Here is a 15,257-nt window from a genome sequence, read left to right as displayed (position 1 = left end):
GCGAGGGAGGGGCGTGAGGCGCGAATGCGAGCGCGTGACGAGCGCGAGAGCGCGGCGGCGCGGCCCGCAATGTAGAATAGATCTGGTAATGTGACGATGTTTTGGTTTGCCGTGGGGTTGAGCAGCGCAGCAGGTGGCGCAGCCATAGGACGTGCAAGGCATCTTGACAAGAGAGAGTACGCTGGTGGCGCCTGATCCAGGCCTGCAACGGCGCGCGCCGCGCTCCCAGACTCGTGACCACCAAGCCCAAAGTCGGCGTACGCGGCGTAATAATCGCAGGCGGCAGGCCACATGACCCTCCTCGCGCGGCTCAAGCTTTCGGCCGGGGATCGCCCCGAGGCTCCAGCGATGCCTAGTTGGGCGCGCACGCCGGCGGAGGCAGCGCAACCAAAAGTTGCTATTGTATTAGCGCCGGTATAGCATTCACTGGGCTGGATTATGCGTGATGAGCATGACGGCAGGGTGCAGCAGCTGCAGGTTTGGACCTTTGGGGGAGGCGAGTGACAGCCGCCAGCCGCCGCCGCTATTTCGGAGTCGTCGGCCCGGGGGCGGCGGGCCTCCTGCGGCCTGCGGCTTGCGGCTTGCGGCGTGCGGCGTGCGCTGGGCCACGCTGGGCCACGCTGGGCTACGCTGGGCTGCCAAGTCCTGACCCGAAACTGAGCGCAGATGGGTCTACTAAGGGTGCGAGGGCTAAGGGAGAGGGAGGGAGGGAGGGAGGGGGATGAGAGGGATGGAAAGAGCATAGGGAGGAGGAGGGTGGGGTGAGGCCAAAGTGGACGCTGCATCGCTCCTCGACCTCGTCTGACTCACTACCCCACCCCACCACCCCATTCCCCGTACCATTGCCCACACGCACCTCGCCAGAGCCCCCTGCAGCCTGCAGCCCCCTCGCCCGCCGCCGCCGCCACCGCCGCCGCCGCCGCTGCTGCTCTCGGCCTCTGCGCTCGGCCTGTGGCCTGCCTGTCGGTGTTGCGTCAGTCTCCCGTCATCCTGGCTCGGTGCCGCCCCCCCTCCGCCCCGCGCGTTGCCCCAGCCGCGCGGTGGTATTTCTCGCATTCCACCACCCTGGCTGGCTGCGTCTGTTCCTTTCCAAGTCGCCTCTCCCTCGTCTTGCTCATCTCCTGTCCCTCTCGACTGCTTACATCCAGCGACGACGACGACGACGGCGGCGATAGCGACGACGACGACTGCACCGATACCGCACCTGCCAAGCATCGCTAGCGCCTAGCGGCTTCACCACCCCGCCCCGCCCCCCACCCCCGGCCCCGCCCTCTTTCCAACTTTGGCCCTCGAGTTCCAGCACCGCGCGGTGTTGCATTGCCTGGCCCGCTGCAAGTGCTCCTCGTCCTTGTTGCTCGTCTTACACACTCCTCGGCGTCAATCAACCCGCCCACACTGCATTCCTCGGCACTGGGCGGCGCGCGACAATCAGCCCAACCCCAGCGCACCTTCCCCCACCCTTATTCACCGGCCCGCTCACCCGCCCCGCTCGTTCGACGACCGACGGCACACACGCGGCCATCACCTAACCGCCCATCTCTTGCCGCCCAGCCCCAACCCCCGTCCCATCCCTCCCCCTACGACATCGCCACCCCCGCATGGACAGCTGGCGACGCATCACCCGCTCCGTCGGCGGCGGCCCGGCCGGGGCCAACGCCGGCCCCAACGGCAAGGCCAAGGACCCCGAGACGGCCAACGGCGCCACGACCGACAGCCCGAACGGCAAGGAGCGCGCGCTTGACGAGGCGCTCTGGGGCCTCGAGAATGTGAGTGGGCGGACCTGGTTGGCGGCGCTGACGTCCACAGTTCGGCAACACATGCTACTGCAACTCGATCCTGCAGGCCCTCTACGCCGCGCAGCCCTTTCGTGCGTTCGTCGAGGCGTACCCCGACGTCGAGAAGCCGTACAATGAGTTTGGCGGCGCCGTCGCCCACGGCCCCATCGTGCCCTCGCCCTCGCCGAGCGAGGCCAAGCCCAACCCCCTCGAGTCGGTCGTCACCTCACCAGCAAAGGAGAAGCGCGGCGGCCTCCTAGGCCTTGGTGGCAAGAAGCAGACGCCTCCTCCGGCCCCCAAGGCCGCCCCTCCGCCTGCCTCGAACCAGCCCCCTCCTCAGCCCATCATCCTCCCCCCCGACCCAAACTTCCCCAACAACTTCACCCTCTTCCAGACCATCCAGGCGCTGTTTCACCACCTGTCTAGCTCGGCGCCCCACCACCCCGCAGACCCCAAGCCCGCGGTGTACCCGCCGGGCGTCACGCCGCCAGCTGCCCCAGTCACCTCGGGCATGGTTGGCGCGCCGGCCGCTGGCGGACAGCCCGGCCAGCCGGGGCAGCCCCAGGGCCCGTCGCTCCTGGCCTCGCTCCCCCCGCCGTCGACACCCCGCGGCGGTGGACCGTACAAGGCTGGCACGCTCGGCCGCGGCGTCGTCCGCCCCGAAGACGTCCTGAGAACGGTGCGCAACAAGCACTCGATGTTTGGAGGCCAGACACAGCAGGACGCGCACGAGTTCCTGGGCTTCATCCTCAACCAGCTCGACGAGGAGGTCCAGCAGATCGACGCCGCGCTCAAGGTCAAGGGCGAGGAGGTTACCAACATCAAGGAGATGGGCAAGAGCTTTATCCACTCGCTGTTCCACGGCGTGCTCGTCAACGAGACGCGCTGTCTCAACTGCGAGACTACGTCGACCAGGGAAGAGTCGTTCCTGGACCTGTCGATTGATATCGAGCAGCACTCGAGTCTGACGGCGTGCTTGCGCCAGTTTAGCCACAGCGAGATGCTGTGTTCGACCAACAAGTTCTACTGCGAGACGTGCTGTGGTCTTGTTGAGGCGGAGAGAAGGTGGGTGGAGCTGTGTTAAACTTGTCGACGGAGCTGACCCCTTAGGATGCGCATCAAGTCTCTGCCAAACATCCTCGGCCTGCACCTCAAGCGCTTCAGACAGGACGACATGGGCCGCCTGCACAAGCTCTTCTACCGTGTCACCTTCCCCCTCCAGCTCAGAGTGCCCTGCACCACCGAGGACACGGACGACGGCGAGCGCCTGTACGAGCTGTTCTCGGTCGTCGTCCACATCGGCAACGGCCCGACCCACGGCCACTACGTCACGGCTGTGCGCTCGGAGAACAACAAATGGGTCATGTGCGACGACGAAAACATTGAGCCGATCGAGGTCGACGACTTGGCAAACTACTTTGGCGACAGCATCACAGGCGCTGGTTACGTCCTGTTCTACCAGGCCGTCAACCTTGACCTGCAGAAACTTGGCCTCAAGAAGGCGCCGCCTGCGCGGGTCCTCCCGCCAGCACTGCGCGCCAACGCTATCGAGATTCTCGACGACCCGGTCGGCAAGGTGTCGAGCGACAGCGACCCGCAGCGCTTTGCCACGCCAGACGTCGCATCCCTCGCCACTGTCTCGTCCGAGGCCCTGTCGTCGGTCGGCACCAACCCGCACGTCCCGGCTATTGTCCCCGTCAAGGCCGAGGCGAATGGCGCTGCTGGGGCTCCTGCTGTGCCGAGCCGCCAGCCCAGTACCCTCCGCACCCCGGCCAACGTTTCGACGCCGTCGGCCTCGGCTGCGTCCACTCCTGTGCAGGAGAAGTCGAAGTGGTACTCGCTCAAGCGCAGAGAATCAGTCCAGTCGTCCACGTCTGCGACGTCGACTCCTGCGGTCCGGCGTGACGCCGACAGCGCTGCGGTCAAGGGGACGCTCCAGCGCCAGCCCACCGCCAATACGGTCAACACGGTCAGCACGTCGACGACGTCCCAGAGCCAGCCCGATCTCGGAGACGCGCCCCACCAGCGGGTGCTCGATGGCGCCGTCGATCTCTCGAGCTCGATCGTGTCGACCGCGTCGGGCACGTCGTCGTCGGGGCTGTCGAGCGGTGCGCTGGCCGTCCCCGGTGCTGGTCTTGGGCGGAGCACGGCGGACCGGCCACCACGGGCAGCGTCGCACACTGTGCAGACCCCCACGCCTCCGGCTCCGATCCCGACCTCGAATCGTCCGAGCAGATCAGCGTCGACGACTGCTGCCTCGGGCAGTGCCAACGCCGGCAGCAACGGCTACGCTGGGGGGTCCGGCCTCGGGCGCAAGCTGAGCGGCGCGATTGGTGTTGGCAAGCTTGGACGGAGCACAAGCAGCACTTTCAAGATGGGCTTTGGGAGGAAGAAGGTGGAGGAGGAGCAGTCGTGAGCGGGTGTGGCGAGTGTGGCGTGAGCCACCCAGTCGTGCTGCTCCGCTTGGCGCAATGGCGTGGTTCGCCATCGACACGGCCGATGGCGACGAGGGAGTGGGTGATGCTCGAACCTTGTGCTAGTATGCTGTAGTGCTGTGCTAGGACGTAATCTTGAGTGTGCGGGGGTGCAGCGATGTAACAGTGGATGCAAGTTGTGGCGGCGAGAGGCGGGGCTTGGGGATGGAGAGTCACCGCAGGGCGGACCAAACAACTCGGGCCACGCCGGCCGCGCCGCCCGCAGCGCCAACTAACGCTTTTCACACCTCCCCTGTCGGTCAACGTCGCCTCATCCTCATCCCACTTCGGCGCCATGCGGCCCACAACAACACTGACAAGAGCGGCGCGCGCCGCAGCGGCGAGCGTGCAGTCTGCACGGGTGGCCATGCGCCCGACGCTCGCGGCGGCGCGGCACACGCCCGCCCTCGTCCCCTCGCCAGTAGCCGTCCCGTCCCGCGCCTTCTTCTCGCTCCCCGACATCTCCAAGCTCGCGAGTGTGCTGCCCGGCGCGCCGGAGAAGAGCGTCGACGCCGAGGAGCAGCGGTTCAGCGCGAGGAAGATCATGCCGTGAGTCGTTGAGCCGGCCGCTGGCGTTGTCGGCGAGGTCGGACGAGCGGGCGTGCTGTGCAGCTTCGGCTACATGGGCGTCGTCCACCTCCCCCTTCGCTGCCACTGGTAGCGGAGAGCGCCGACCGGCCGGGAGTGCTGCATCGATGCTGCCTCTAAGTCCAGCTCCATATCCCCGCCAACTCCCGCGTTCCAGGCCCGACCCCAACGCTCCCGCTGACGTGCCAGATACTCTCCCGCCCAACTGTACGAGCTCGTTTCCGACGTTGGCGCGTACTCTGCTTTCATCCCCTTCTGCACCTCGTCCACCGTGCTCAACTCGTCTGGCGGCGCCGCGAGCGGGTGGAAGCCCGGGCGCGAGCCGTTCCAGGTCGAGGCTGAGCTTGCCGTCGGCTTTGGTGGGCTGCAGGAGCGGTACGTGAGCAAGGTGGTGGGGGAGCCGTTTGTGCGGGTTTCGGTGAGTCGCGCGAGCGCAGCGAGCGTGGCCCGGGGGGTGTGGCCCGGCGAGTGGCGAGCAGGCTAGTCGAGGCGTGTCGTGCAGGCTGGCTGAGCTGGTTGGCGTGGTTTGGCTGGGTGGGAGTTCGACCATGAACTTCAACAGCCAAAAACGCCAACCCGCTCAGCCAGCAAGCACGACCAGCCTCGCGCTGTGTGCCAACTCCTCCGGGCCACACCCCCAGCTGCCGAGGAGGAGCGCTAACGACCCTCCCAGGCGACAGCGTCGGAACGCACACCAATGTTCAAGAACCTCGAGACGACGTGGTCGTTCAAGCCGACCACGCCGGCGGCGCCGGGGCAGGAGGCGGCCGGGCCGACGCTCCTCTCCATCGACTTGGTGTTCGTCTTTGCCAACCCGCTGCACCGGATTGCTAGTCAGGCCGTGCTGCCCAAGGTTGCGGAGAAGATGGTCGAGGCGTTTGAGGCGCGGTGTGTCGAGGTGTTTGGGCGGTAGCGCAGCCAGCGAGCCATGAGCCCGTAGGGCGAGCGGGCGGGCGGGGCGTGGGAGGGAGGACGGAGAACGGTTTCATCTCGCTTAGGGTCGGGTCTCGTCTCGTCTTGGGTTACTCGCCATAATGGTCACCACTCGTACAACAATGCATAGACGTGTTGCATGGCGGGGGGTGGGGTGGGGGTGTGCGGCGTGGCGTGCGGCGTGCGGCGTGCGCAGAGGGTGAGTTGCGTGGCGTTTGTGTTTGTCGAGCCGGGCGAAGTGCAGAGGGTAGGAGGTCGTCCGACGGCCAAGCCAGCAAAACCACCGCGTGGACCGCATCCACCGCATCCACCGCCTGCAATGCGTTGCACACCCGTAATCGCCCGCTGCCGAAGCGCCGCCGTCCGCTCGGCACGCAGCCCTCGCCGCAGGCCTCCATCGCCGGCGGACAGCGATATCGGCGCCGAGGGGTCGCGTGGGTGGCGGCGGCCTGGCGGGGCGATGGCCGACGGGCTTGCGGGGAGGTGCGTCTGACGTCAGATCTCTCCTCTAGGCAGCATCCACGACCGTCGGTGAGGAAAAGTGTCGTCGAGCTCCGGCACGCATCTATAAGAGCGCCGCAGCGAGCACGACAGGACTATCATCACCTCCTCCCCATCCTCAACCAACACGACACCATGACATCCATCATCCTCACCGGCGCGACGGGCACAGCGGGCTCCGCGGTCCTCCACACGGCCCTCGCCTCGCCCCTCATCTCGCACGTCACCGTGCTGGCGCGCCGCGCGCCGGGCATCACGCACGACAAGCTCGAGACGATTCTCCTCCCGTCCGACGAGTACAAGGGCAGCTTTGACGACATCCCCGCGGCTGTTGTGGACAAGCTGCGCGCGCGGGGAAGCAGCGCGGTGGTTTGGGCTTTGGGCGTGAGCCAGCGCGATGTTGACAAGGAGACGTACATCAAGTGAGTGCACTCGGGCTTCGACACGCCTCTACTGTCTCGGAGGGGCGCTGCCCTCGTCTCTGGACCCAGCTGACACCCGCAGAATCACCTACGACTACACCGTCGCAGCCGCCAAGGCCTTCGCGCCCCTCGGCACCGCGGACAAGCCGTTCCGCTTCCTCTTCGTCAGCGGCATGGGCGCGGACCAGACCGAATCCTCGTACCCCATCTTCGCAAAGATCAAGGGCCGCGCGGAGAAGTACCTCGTCGAAGCCGAGACGGACAGCTTCAAGACGCTCAACCTCCGGCCCGGGGGCATCGTCCCGACGCCCGAGCACGCCAAGAACGTGCCCTTCATCCAGAGGGCCATGATCACCGCCGCGGGGTGGGTCCTCCCGGGCCGCATGATCGAGAGCACCGACCTCGCCAAGGCCGCTGTCGAGCTGAGTACCGGCAAGGGCTGGGAGGTGCGGGATAAGAAGGAGCACTGGATCGACAATGCGCAGCTTAACAAGCTGGCCAAGGCTTATGACGCGGAGATTGCGCACTAGGCGAGGACGCAGCGAGGCAGTAGGCCGAGCGGAGGCGGCGCGGCGTGCGCAGCGCAGCGCCACTGTTGTACCATATGCATAGAGTGGGTAGACCTAGTGTGGGACGGGTCAGTGGACTCGGGAGTGGAGGCCGACTGTGGTCAACCACCCCACCGGCACTCACGTCAATCCTACAGTGTGGCAGCCACTGCTGTTGCTGACGCAGGGCTGCTTGCCCACGATCAGGCGGGGCGACAGGCGGGGCGACAGGCGAGGCGACCCGCGCCGCGACGCGCCGACTGCAACCACCACGCAAATCTTCCGCCACGTCGATCAAGTGGCGGAGGGGCAGCGGACCGCTTTTTGCGGAGCGGCGTCTCGGCCTCGGCGTCCCAACCCCCCCGGCGGCAGCCACAGGCGTCGCTCACGCCGCATTGCATGACCACCACCGACGAATGTACGCCGATCGAGTGGCAGGCCAGGCCGCTTTTACCGGAGCGCGGCGTCGAGGCGTCAAACGCCACAAGGCGGCGCACTCACATGGGTACCCGTGCTTGGCTGCTGTCATCGCTCCTGACACTAGTGACCCAACACGACGTCCTTGACCCAGAAAATCTGCACCGAGCCTAGCTGCTAGCTGGTTCTGGGAGCTCGCAACGGCCCCTCCGTGCCCCATGGAGGCGGGTCGCTAGCCTCGAGCCACCTCGCAGCCTCGTCACTACCAAATTCCCCCAGCCCTCGGGGCACCCGATGGCCACAAGAGCCCCAGTGGCGCCGTGGCGCGATCAAGAGATCATTCCGCGGCACCACCGTCATCGACGTCGCGACGACCGTGAGATGCCGGCCTGGGGAGAGATAGCGCAATTTTTTCTGCAGCCACAGCGATTGTGCGACCCGTGCGACGCTAGTGCCTGCGGCAAGGTGCCCCCTCCTCCTCCCCAGTCCTGCTCGTCCTATCGCGAGCGTGGATGTGGCCAAGACAGCTGCGGCATCTGGGGCATGTGGGCACCCACATGGGGCAGGGTGGAGCCTTGTCTCTGAGGGTCCGGCTACAGCCGCGACCCTCTCAATGCCGCGAGTTGCCATGCATGCCGGCTGGCAGCGCTCGTATCAGATCTCGGTGCTGGCGCCATCACGGCCGTCGATAGGACCAGTCGACGGACTGGACGGCGCTAGTGGGTGGTGGACGTAGGAAACGGGAAAAAGCTCGGCGTTGGGGTCGGGGCTAAGGTGTCCGATGGGATCGGGAGACCAGCTGGTAGAGGATTGAGGCACCGGCGGGCGTGGGATGGTAGCTAGCTCTTCTGGAAAGAAAGAATTTTCGCTCTTCGTACAGTACGTGCGTATGTGCTCGCTGCATGCAAGGCCTGGCCTGGGCTAGTTGGCTGGGTACTCACCACCTCTTGACGCGGGTTGATGCAACGACGTCCAGTGTTCGGGATATCGACTCCAGCCGCCAACACCGAAGCAGTCACCGATTCCAGCGGCACTGACCACCCTCGCTTCGTTTGGCAGGAGTGCCACGCTGTATGACGCATCTGCCAGTCGTAGCCTCGCATCCTCCACGTACTCCCGCGGGGCCGGGACTTTGATTTCCCAGGGCAAGCCAGGCGGGGTGGGTGCGACCGCGCGCGCCCGCGCGCGGTGCGTGGCCAAGCATCCCATGTGACCTGCCATTGTGCGTTTATGGGGCATCCATCGGGTGTGCCAAGCCAAGCTGGCGATGGATCACGGGGCCAATGCCGTCGACAGCCTTGATATCCCGTGGAGACGCCGCACCTCCGCACCCGACCCCCCGAGCGACCAAGGTTCCAGATCCGCGGCAGCCAGCAGCGCTGGCTGATTCAATCAAACCTAGCCTAGCCTTACCACCCCCGGCCGGCCCACACCCGTGCCTGCGGCAAAAGCATGATCACTCCTCTGGCCCCAACCGGCAACGCGCGGCTCACGGCGCACGAACGACAAGCATCAAGCGAGACGGTGTCAGCTGGTCGTGTGGCGCAGCTGACCGCGACCGCACCCGCCGCACCCGCCTGCGGCCGTCACCGTCCGTCGGTCCCGGGTCAGACGAGGGTGTGCGAGGGGTATAAGAGCAAGCAGTCTACACGACCACCTAGCCCCCATCCATCCCCCACATCGCCAAACCATTACAATGGCCGATCTCACACCCAAGGACACCAAGGTCGCGACCGTCGCTCACCTCGAGTCGACGCCAAGCTACGACCACTCGATCGCCCACAAGGCAGAGTATGCCGCGCCAGAGGAGTACACTGTCGACCCCGTGCTCGAGGCCAAGCTCGTGCGCAAGATCGACCTGCACATGCTGCCCATGCTCTGGGTCTGCTACATGTGAGTGGGGTTCCGGCGTCCTTGTCTGGAGTGGTGGCCCGCGGGGGGTCGGGGGCGGGGTGGACGCGTCGAGCTAGCTGGCAGTAGCCGCCCGCCAATTCCGCGGCGGGGATTACCCCACAGCCTGCCAGTCATCTGGCGCCATTTCCGCGGCGGGGATTACCCCACCCGGGAACGGCGTGCATCCATCCGGGGAAGTGGGACGAGCGGCACTCCTCCCCGCCAGTGGCATTCGGGAGAGAGGCAGCCACCACATCGGGCCGATTGCACGCCTGTCGAGCGGGCGGCCGGGGCCGTTGCGCCACGTATCGGTCTCCAAGCAGGCAGCCGCTCGGTTGCGCGGCGCCAGTCACCCGGCGCACGCCAAGCCAGTGACGCTGTGGCGGTCGGTACCTGCCGGTCTGCCGCCCTCGCCAAGCTCAAACACCGGCACCGGCCCACCGTTCGGCATCCTCCCACCCGTCATATCGGCGCGATGCTGGGTCTATCCTGCGCATCATTGCTCCGGACGCGGTCGTGGATGCATGCGAGGTGTCGGCGAATGCAGCCCACGGGGTCTCCAGTGTGACAGAGTGGCGCCACCACATCCCCCCTCCGCACCCGCTTTCTCCCCCTCCCCACCCCCGCATCACCCACAGCGCCCACACCATGCTGACGCTCCCAGCCTCAACTACCTCGACCGCACCAACATCGGTAACGCCTACCCCGGTGGCATGGGCACCGACCTCAACCTCACGTCCGAGCACTACTCGCTCGTCCTCTCCATCTTCTTCGTCGGCTACCTCCTCTGGGAGGTCCCCTCCAACATGATGCTCGCCCGCTCGACCCCCCGCATCTTCCTCCCCACCATCATGTTCATCTGGGGCGCCATGTCGATCGGCGCCAAGGGCATCAACTCGCTCGGCGGCATGGTCGCCTTCCGCTTCGTCCTCGGCCTCGTCGAGGCCGGCTTCTTCCCCGGTGTCATGCTCCTCATGTCCTGCTGGTACAAGCCCGCCGAGCTCTCCAAGCGCGTCGCCATCTTCTACACTGCCGCCCTCATGGCCGGTGCGTTCGGCGGTATCCTCGCCGGTCTCATCATCGAGGGCCTCGAGGGCGTCGGCGGCACCCGCGGCTGGAAGTGGCTCTTCATCATCGAGGGCCTCATCACCGTCTTCTTCGCCGTCATGGCCTTCTTCGTCCTCCCCAACTACCCCGCCACCACCAAGTGGCTCACCGAGGAGGAGCGCGAGCTCGCCATCAACCGCCTCAAGGCCGGCGTCGGCGCCGACGTCGAGGAGGCCCACGTCTCGCACCTCCAGGCCTTCAAGGACGCTTGCAAGGACCCCAAGACCTGGGCCTTTGTCCTCACCTACAACCTCATCAACGGCGCCGGCACCATCTCCTACTTCTTCCCCACCCTCATGAAGTCGCTCGGCTACGAGAAGCGCATGGTCCAGTTCATGACCGTCCCCATCTACGCCGTCTCGCTTATTGTTTCGGTCACTGGTGGTATCATTGCCGACAAGACCCGCCAGAAAGCCTTTGTCGTCCTCGGCGCCGCCCTCCTCTCGACCGTCTCGTTCATCATCGTCACCGCTGTCAAGAACGACAAGGCCCGCTACGCCTTCCTCTGCTTCGGCGGTGCCGGTATCTGGACGGCCGTCCCCGTCTTCCTCTCGTGGATGGTCACCATGTTCGACGGAAGGGAGAAGCGCGCCGTCTCCATTGCCCTCGTGAACGGCTTTGGTAACCTCGCCTCGGTCTACGGCTCGTTCCTCTGGGACAAGAAGCACGCCCCCGAGTACCTCCCCGGCTTCGCCACCACCTGCGCGCTCTGCGGCTGCATCGCCATCGTTGTCGGTCTCTCGCGCTACGTCTGGGGTGACAAGGGTGTCGCCAAGACCTCGTAGATTAAGAGCTCTAGTTTGAGCTTGGCGAGTAGAGGAGGTAGAGGGAGGTAGAGGGGGACGAGTTTGTACAATAGGGTCCCCAGTGATCGGAATAACCGCCTGGTAATGCATCATCTTGCAATAGACTTGAGGCTGCAGGTTGTCGCTAGGAGCACGGGAGTTGAGGAGCAAGCCGAAGGGCCTTGTCGCCTGCTCTCGATGTGCCACGAGCCTCGCCTCTTGGAGGCGCGCGAGGCGCCCTGTGCGCCACGTGGCATCACGTGACACTGTACCAAAACCGCTTTTGTTGCTAAATCTGGAGCCTCTGCGCAGCGAGGAATCGAGGAATCCTGACGCGGCCAGAGTGAAGATGTCGATGCATGAGCCATGCAGAGTTGCACCGCACATTCGATGCATATGTCTGCCCATTGCATGCATGCATTTCAGCTCGAGAGTGCTCGTTGCGACGACCTCGAGTGTCAACAATGGACCTGGCGTTTCATCGTCGCCCGCGTGCCACCCAGGGAAGGCAAGGCGGGCTCGGTGCATCAAGTCCGCTGCCACCCCTCAAAACACGCGACGACGAGCAGCGGCGGCGACGCATTTCGCGCTGCAACGGCACAGCTTGTCGCATCGCATTCTTCTCCTTCTTGACTCTCGACCAGCAACGACGACGACGACAGCGACGGCGACGACTCGCTCGACAGCATCAACCGTGTCACTGCAAGAAAGCGCCGACAGCGAGCAGCAGCATTAAATCACACCAGGCATCCCCTCCACGCCGCCGCCGCCGCCGCCGCCATCGCGCCTCCGACCTTCCTCCCATTCCCCTTCCCTCCCACCCACGACCATGTCCGACTTCCCCGCCAGCGGCAAGCTGAACCGCGCCAATGTGCTGCCCTCGGCGCAGCTGGCGACGAAGAACCGAGCGTTTAGGTGCGTTGCGTGATCCGTGTGGATACAACGAGCGACTAACGACGCAGCCGCCTGGTCGCCATCGTGAGCGGCATCGCCGGCCTTGGCTGCCTCGCGTTCGCTGGCATTCAGGTGTGGTGGGTGACCATATACGCGCGCGGCATCTACACCAACTTTGGTACGTCTACCTCTGTGTGCAAGCTGACCCCCAGTGGCCGACTTTCCCGTTCACCACTCGTCAGGCGCAACCCGCGTTGCCCTCCCCGTTAAAGTCCAGGCGCTGCAGGGCTTTGCGGGCAGCATGGCTGGCGCGCTGGTCGTGCTTGCTGCCTTGTGCCTCATTGCGTTCATCTTCTCGGTCAAGGTGAGTCGTGGTGGCTGCCAGAGGCGGTTTGAAGCGGGGTCGGGTGCTCGGGTGCATCAGCGACAGCGGCGTGCGAGCCGTTGACGTTGGCGGAGAGCTCAACTCGCGACTGGAGCCTTGAATGACCCCTGCTAACCCCCGCAGAACACGATCGCGGTTCACCGCCCGCTCGCCTTCCGCATCCTCTGGATCCTTACGCCCATCTTCGGCATCACCGTGCTCATCCTCAACTTCAATTCGCGCTTTGTCTACAAGGTGGGCTTGCGGCGCAGTGCCGAGCTAACCTGCAGACGTCCCTGCGCCATATCCCCTCTATCGACTACTACAACGCCCACGACGTCCAGACGATGGACCAGAACGATGTTTACGAAGGTGGGTTGTCGGGTGACGTGGCGCACGGGCCGTGTTTGCTGACTCGCCAAGCCGGGTTCCGTGTGTGGCGACGTGACACGGTCGGGTCGTGTATCGGCTCTGGCGTGATTGGCATCCTTTCGGTAAGTGAGCCGCTGGCGTGGGATGGCCGCGTCACATTGCCGTGCGCATGAGTGCCAACGCGCACACCCTTTGTTGAGCACTAACCCCCGCAGCTCTTCCTCGCCTACTACTTCTTCACGCTCGACCGCAACTCACGCCGTGGCACGACCCTCTCGCAGCTGAACTACGCCGACCAGACCTACCATCTCGAGCAGTACGGCGACCGCAGCCTGGAAGAGCCGCATGACCCGTACCTCGACACGTCGCTCAACTACGGTTACGCGGACCGCAGTGCGACGCACAGCCCGGCCCCGCACGGCCGCGACACGAGCCCGGCGCCCTACGGACGCGATGCGAGCCCTGCTCCCCACGACCGTGACGCACGCGATGTGAGCCCCACGCCCGAGGGCATTGCGCCGAGCGAGCGGTACGACGACGACCCGCGTCAGCTGGGCAAGTAAGCACGGCACAAGCGACGGATAAGAGGTGGAGGAGCTTGACTACGGCGTGTATACATTAGCCCATTGCACGATATCTGGTATGCGGGGCGGTTCCAGGCCGACGGCGGTGCACTGATGGTACTGATGGTGGGTGATGGTGGGTTCGATTGTGGGTCTGGGTCGAGGTGGTGTCGGCCGTGATCCGACAGTAGGCAATCCCAGTGAGAGCCGACCGAACCTCCACTTTTGAGCTCCGCCAGCAACAACAGGCGGCCGTCGTCCGACAAGGCCACAGATGTCGCAACCAGCTTGTGCATGCATAAAAGGCGGGCAGAGCATGCAGTGACGGCCCCCACACTCACCTGCAGACAATGACCCGCGACACCAACACGCAGAAGGCGCTCGTGCTCATCGTGGCGGAGCGCGATGTGGCCCTCCTCGACATTCCGATCCCGACGCCCGGCCCGGGCGAGGTGCTCGTCAAGGTGCACTCTATTGCGCTGAACCCCGTCGACTCGCTGTACGTCGGCGACCCGCTCGCGCAGCAGGCGACGCGCGTCATCGGCACCGACTTTGCCGGTGTCGTCGTGGCCGCGGCGGCCGACCTCGCCTCGTCCCCCGACGTGCGGGCAGCGGCCGGCGCCCGCGTCGCCGGCTTCCTCCAGGGCGCGTGCAGCCGCAACGACCGGCCCGGCGCGTTCGCAGAGTACATCCTCACGCCGTACGACCTCACCTGGTCGGTCCCCGCGTCCATGCCACTCGCGTCCGCGTCCGCCGTGTCCATGTGCGGCGTGACGGCGGCGCAGGGCGTCTTCTTCCGCCAGCAGCTGCCCTGCCCCTTCTGGCCTACGTCGGGCTGGGCCGGCGTCGCGCCCGACCAAGAGATCAACTACCTCGTCTACGGGGCGAGCACCAGCCTGGGACTGTACGCCGCGCAGCTCGTGCGCGCGGCCGCGCGCTTCTCCAACCGGCGCGTCCGCCTCATCGGCCTCGCCTCGACCGCGAAGCACGCGCTCCTCTCGGCGCCGCCCTACAGCTACGACGTGCTCATCGACTACCGCGGGGACTGGGAGGCGGAGGTGCGCGCAGCCGCGCCCGCCGGCGTCGACTACGCGTTCGACGCGATCAGCGAGGGCGGCACCGTGAGGAAGGTGCACGACCTGCTCGCCGCGACAGCCGCGCCACACGCCTTCGTCATCTTCCGCAACGACCGGTCCGACCTCAAGCCGGCCGCGCCCGGCGTGTGGCGGAGCACGGGGTACCGCGTCCCGCCGGTGTACGGGGCTGCTTGGGAGGCGCTCGGCGTCGAGATCGGGTACGACAGTGAGTGTTTGTTTTTATGGGCCGAGCTCATGCTGAGGGCGCTACGTAGACCAGACGATTCCTGCCAAGCCCGAGGCGCGCGCCTTCGCGGCCGCGTTCTACACCTGGCTCGGGAGTGCAGCGGCAGACGGCGAGGTCAAGCTCCAGCCCAACCCCGTGCGCGTTATGCCTGGGGGGCTGGAACGCGTCGTGCCGGACGGATTTGCGCTGCTCGGCTGGAACCAGGTCTCGGCAAGACAGTGCGACCGGCCGGAAGAGTACATGCGGCCGATTAGCGGCGAGAAGCTCGTGTACGAGCTGGTGAGGGAGTAGTGTTGTA

The 15,257-nt window shown here is 65.8% G+C and overlaps 6 protein-coding genes across 6 annotated transcripts; all 6 read left to right on the top strand.

Annotated features, from left to right (window-relative positions):
- Positions 1 to 1,598: 1,598 nt before the first annotated feature.
- Q8F55_008258 (uncharacterized protein) lies at positions 1,599 to 4,191 on the top strand (the record flags this gene model as incomplete). The annotated part of the gene is made up of 3 exons (XM_069356655.1): positions 1,599 to 1,766; positions 1,807 to 2,840; positions 2,886 to 4,191. 3 exons carry the CDS (start codon positions 1,599 to 1,601, stop codon positions 4,189 to 4,191), a joined length of 2,508 nt encoding a protein of 835 aa, XP_069206496.1.
- Positions 4,192 to 4,616: 425 nt separating this feature from the next.
- On the top strand, positions 4,617 to 5,750 carry Q8F55_008257 (uncharacterized protein; the record flags this gene model as incomplete). Its single annotated transcript, XM_069356654.1, has 3 exons — positions 4,617 to 4,798; positions 5,027 to 5,255; positions 5,511 to 5,750. 3 exons carry the CDS (start codon positions 4,617 to 4,619, stop codon positions 5,748 to 5,750), a joined length of 651 nt encoding a protein of 216 aa, XP_069206495.1.
- Positions 5,751 to 6,406: 656 nt separating this feature from the next.
- On the top strand, positions 6,407 to 7,223 carry Q8F55_008256 (uncharacterized protein; the record flags this gene model as incomplete). The annotated part of the gene is made up of 2 exons (XM_069356653.1): positions 6,407 to 6,693; positions 6,776 to 7,223. The coding sequence occupies 2 exons, from the start codon at positions 6,407 to 6,409 to the stop codon at positions 7,221 to 7,223; spliced, it is 735 nt and encodes a 244-aa protein (XP_069206494.1).
- A 2,131-nt stretch (positions 7,224 to 9,354) lies between these two features.
- Positions 9,355 to 11,443, top strand: Q8F55_008255 (uncharacterized protein; the record flags this gene model as incomplete). Its single annotated transcript, XM_069356652.1, has 2 exons — positions 9,355 to 9,551; positions 10,216 to 11,443. The coding sequence occupies 2 exons, from the start codon at positions 9,355 to 9,357 to the stop codon at positions 11,441 to 11,443; spliced, it is 1,425 nt and encodes a 474-aa protein (XP_069206493.1).
- An 829-nt stretch (positions 11,444 to 12,272) lies between these two features.
- Positions 12,273 to 13,636, top strand: Q8F55_008254 (uncharacterized protein; the record flags this gene model as incomplete). The annotated part of the gene is made up of 7 exons (XM_069356651.1): positions 12,273 to 12,358; positions 12,406 to 12,515; positions 12,550 to 12,701; positions 12,846 to 12,956; positions 12,992 to 13,073; positions 13,125 to 13,195; positions 13,289 to 13,636. 7 exons carry the CDS (start codon positions 12,273 to 12,275, stop codon positions 13,634 to 13,636), a joined length of 960 nt encoding a protein of 319 aa, XP_069206492.1.
- Positions 13,637 to 13,986: 350 nt separating this feature from the next.
- On the top strand, positions 13,987 to 15,250 carry Q8F55_008253 (uncharacterized protein; the record flags this gene model as incomplete). The annotated part of the gene is made up of 2 exons (XM_069356650.1): positions 13,987 to 14,938; positions 14,988 to 15,250. 2 exons carry the CDS (start codon positions 13,987 to 13,989, stop codon positions 15,248 to 15,250), a joined length of 1,215 nt encoding a protein of 404 aa, XP_069206491.1.
- Between the last annotated feature and the right edge of the window lie 7 nt (positions 15,251 to 15,257).

Source organism: Vanrija albida (assembly GCF_041260175.1).
Source record: "Vanrija albida strain AlHP1 chromosome Unknown contig_6, whole genome shotgun sequence".
Classification (NCBI taxonomy): Eukaryota; Fungi; Basidiomycota; class Tremellomycetes; order Trichosporonales; family Trichosporonaceae; genus Vanrija; species Vanrija albida.
The sequence above is the reverse complement of the archived record's forward strand: the minus strand, read 5'-3'. Positions and strand labels throughout refer to the sequence as shown.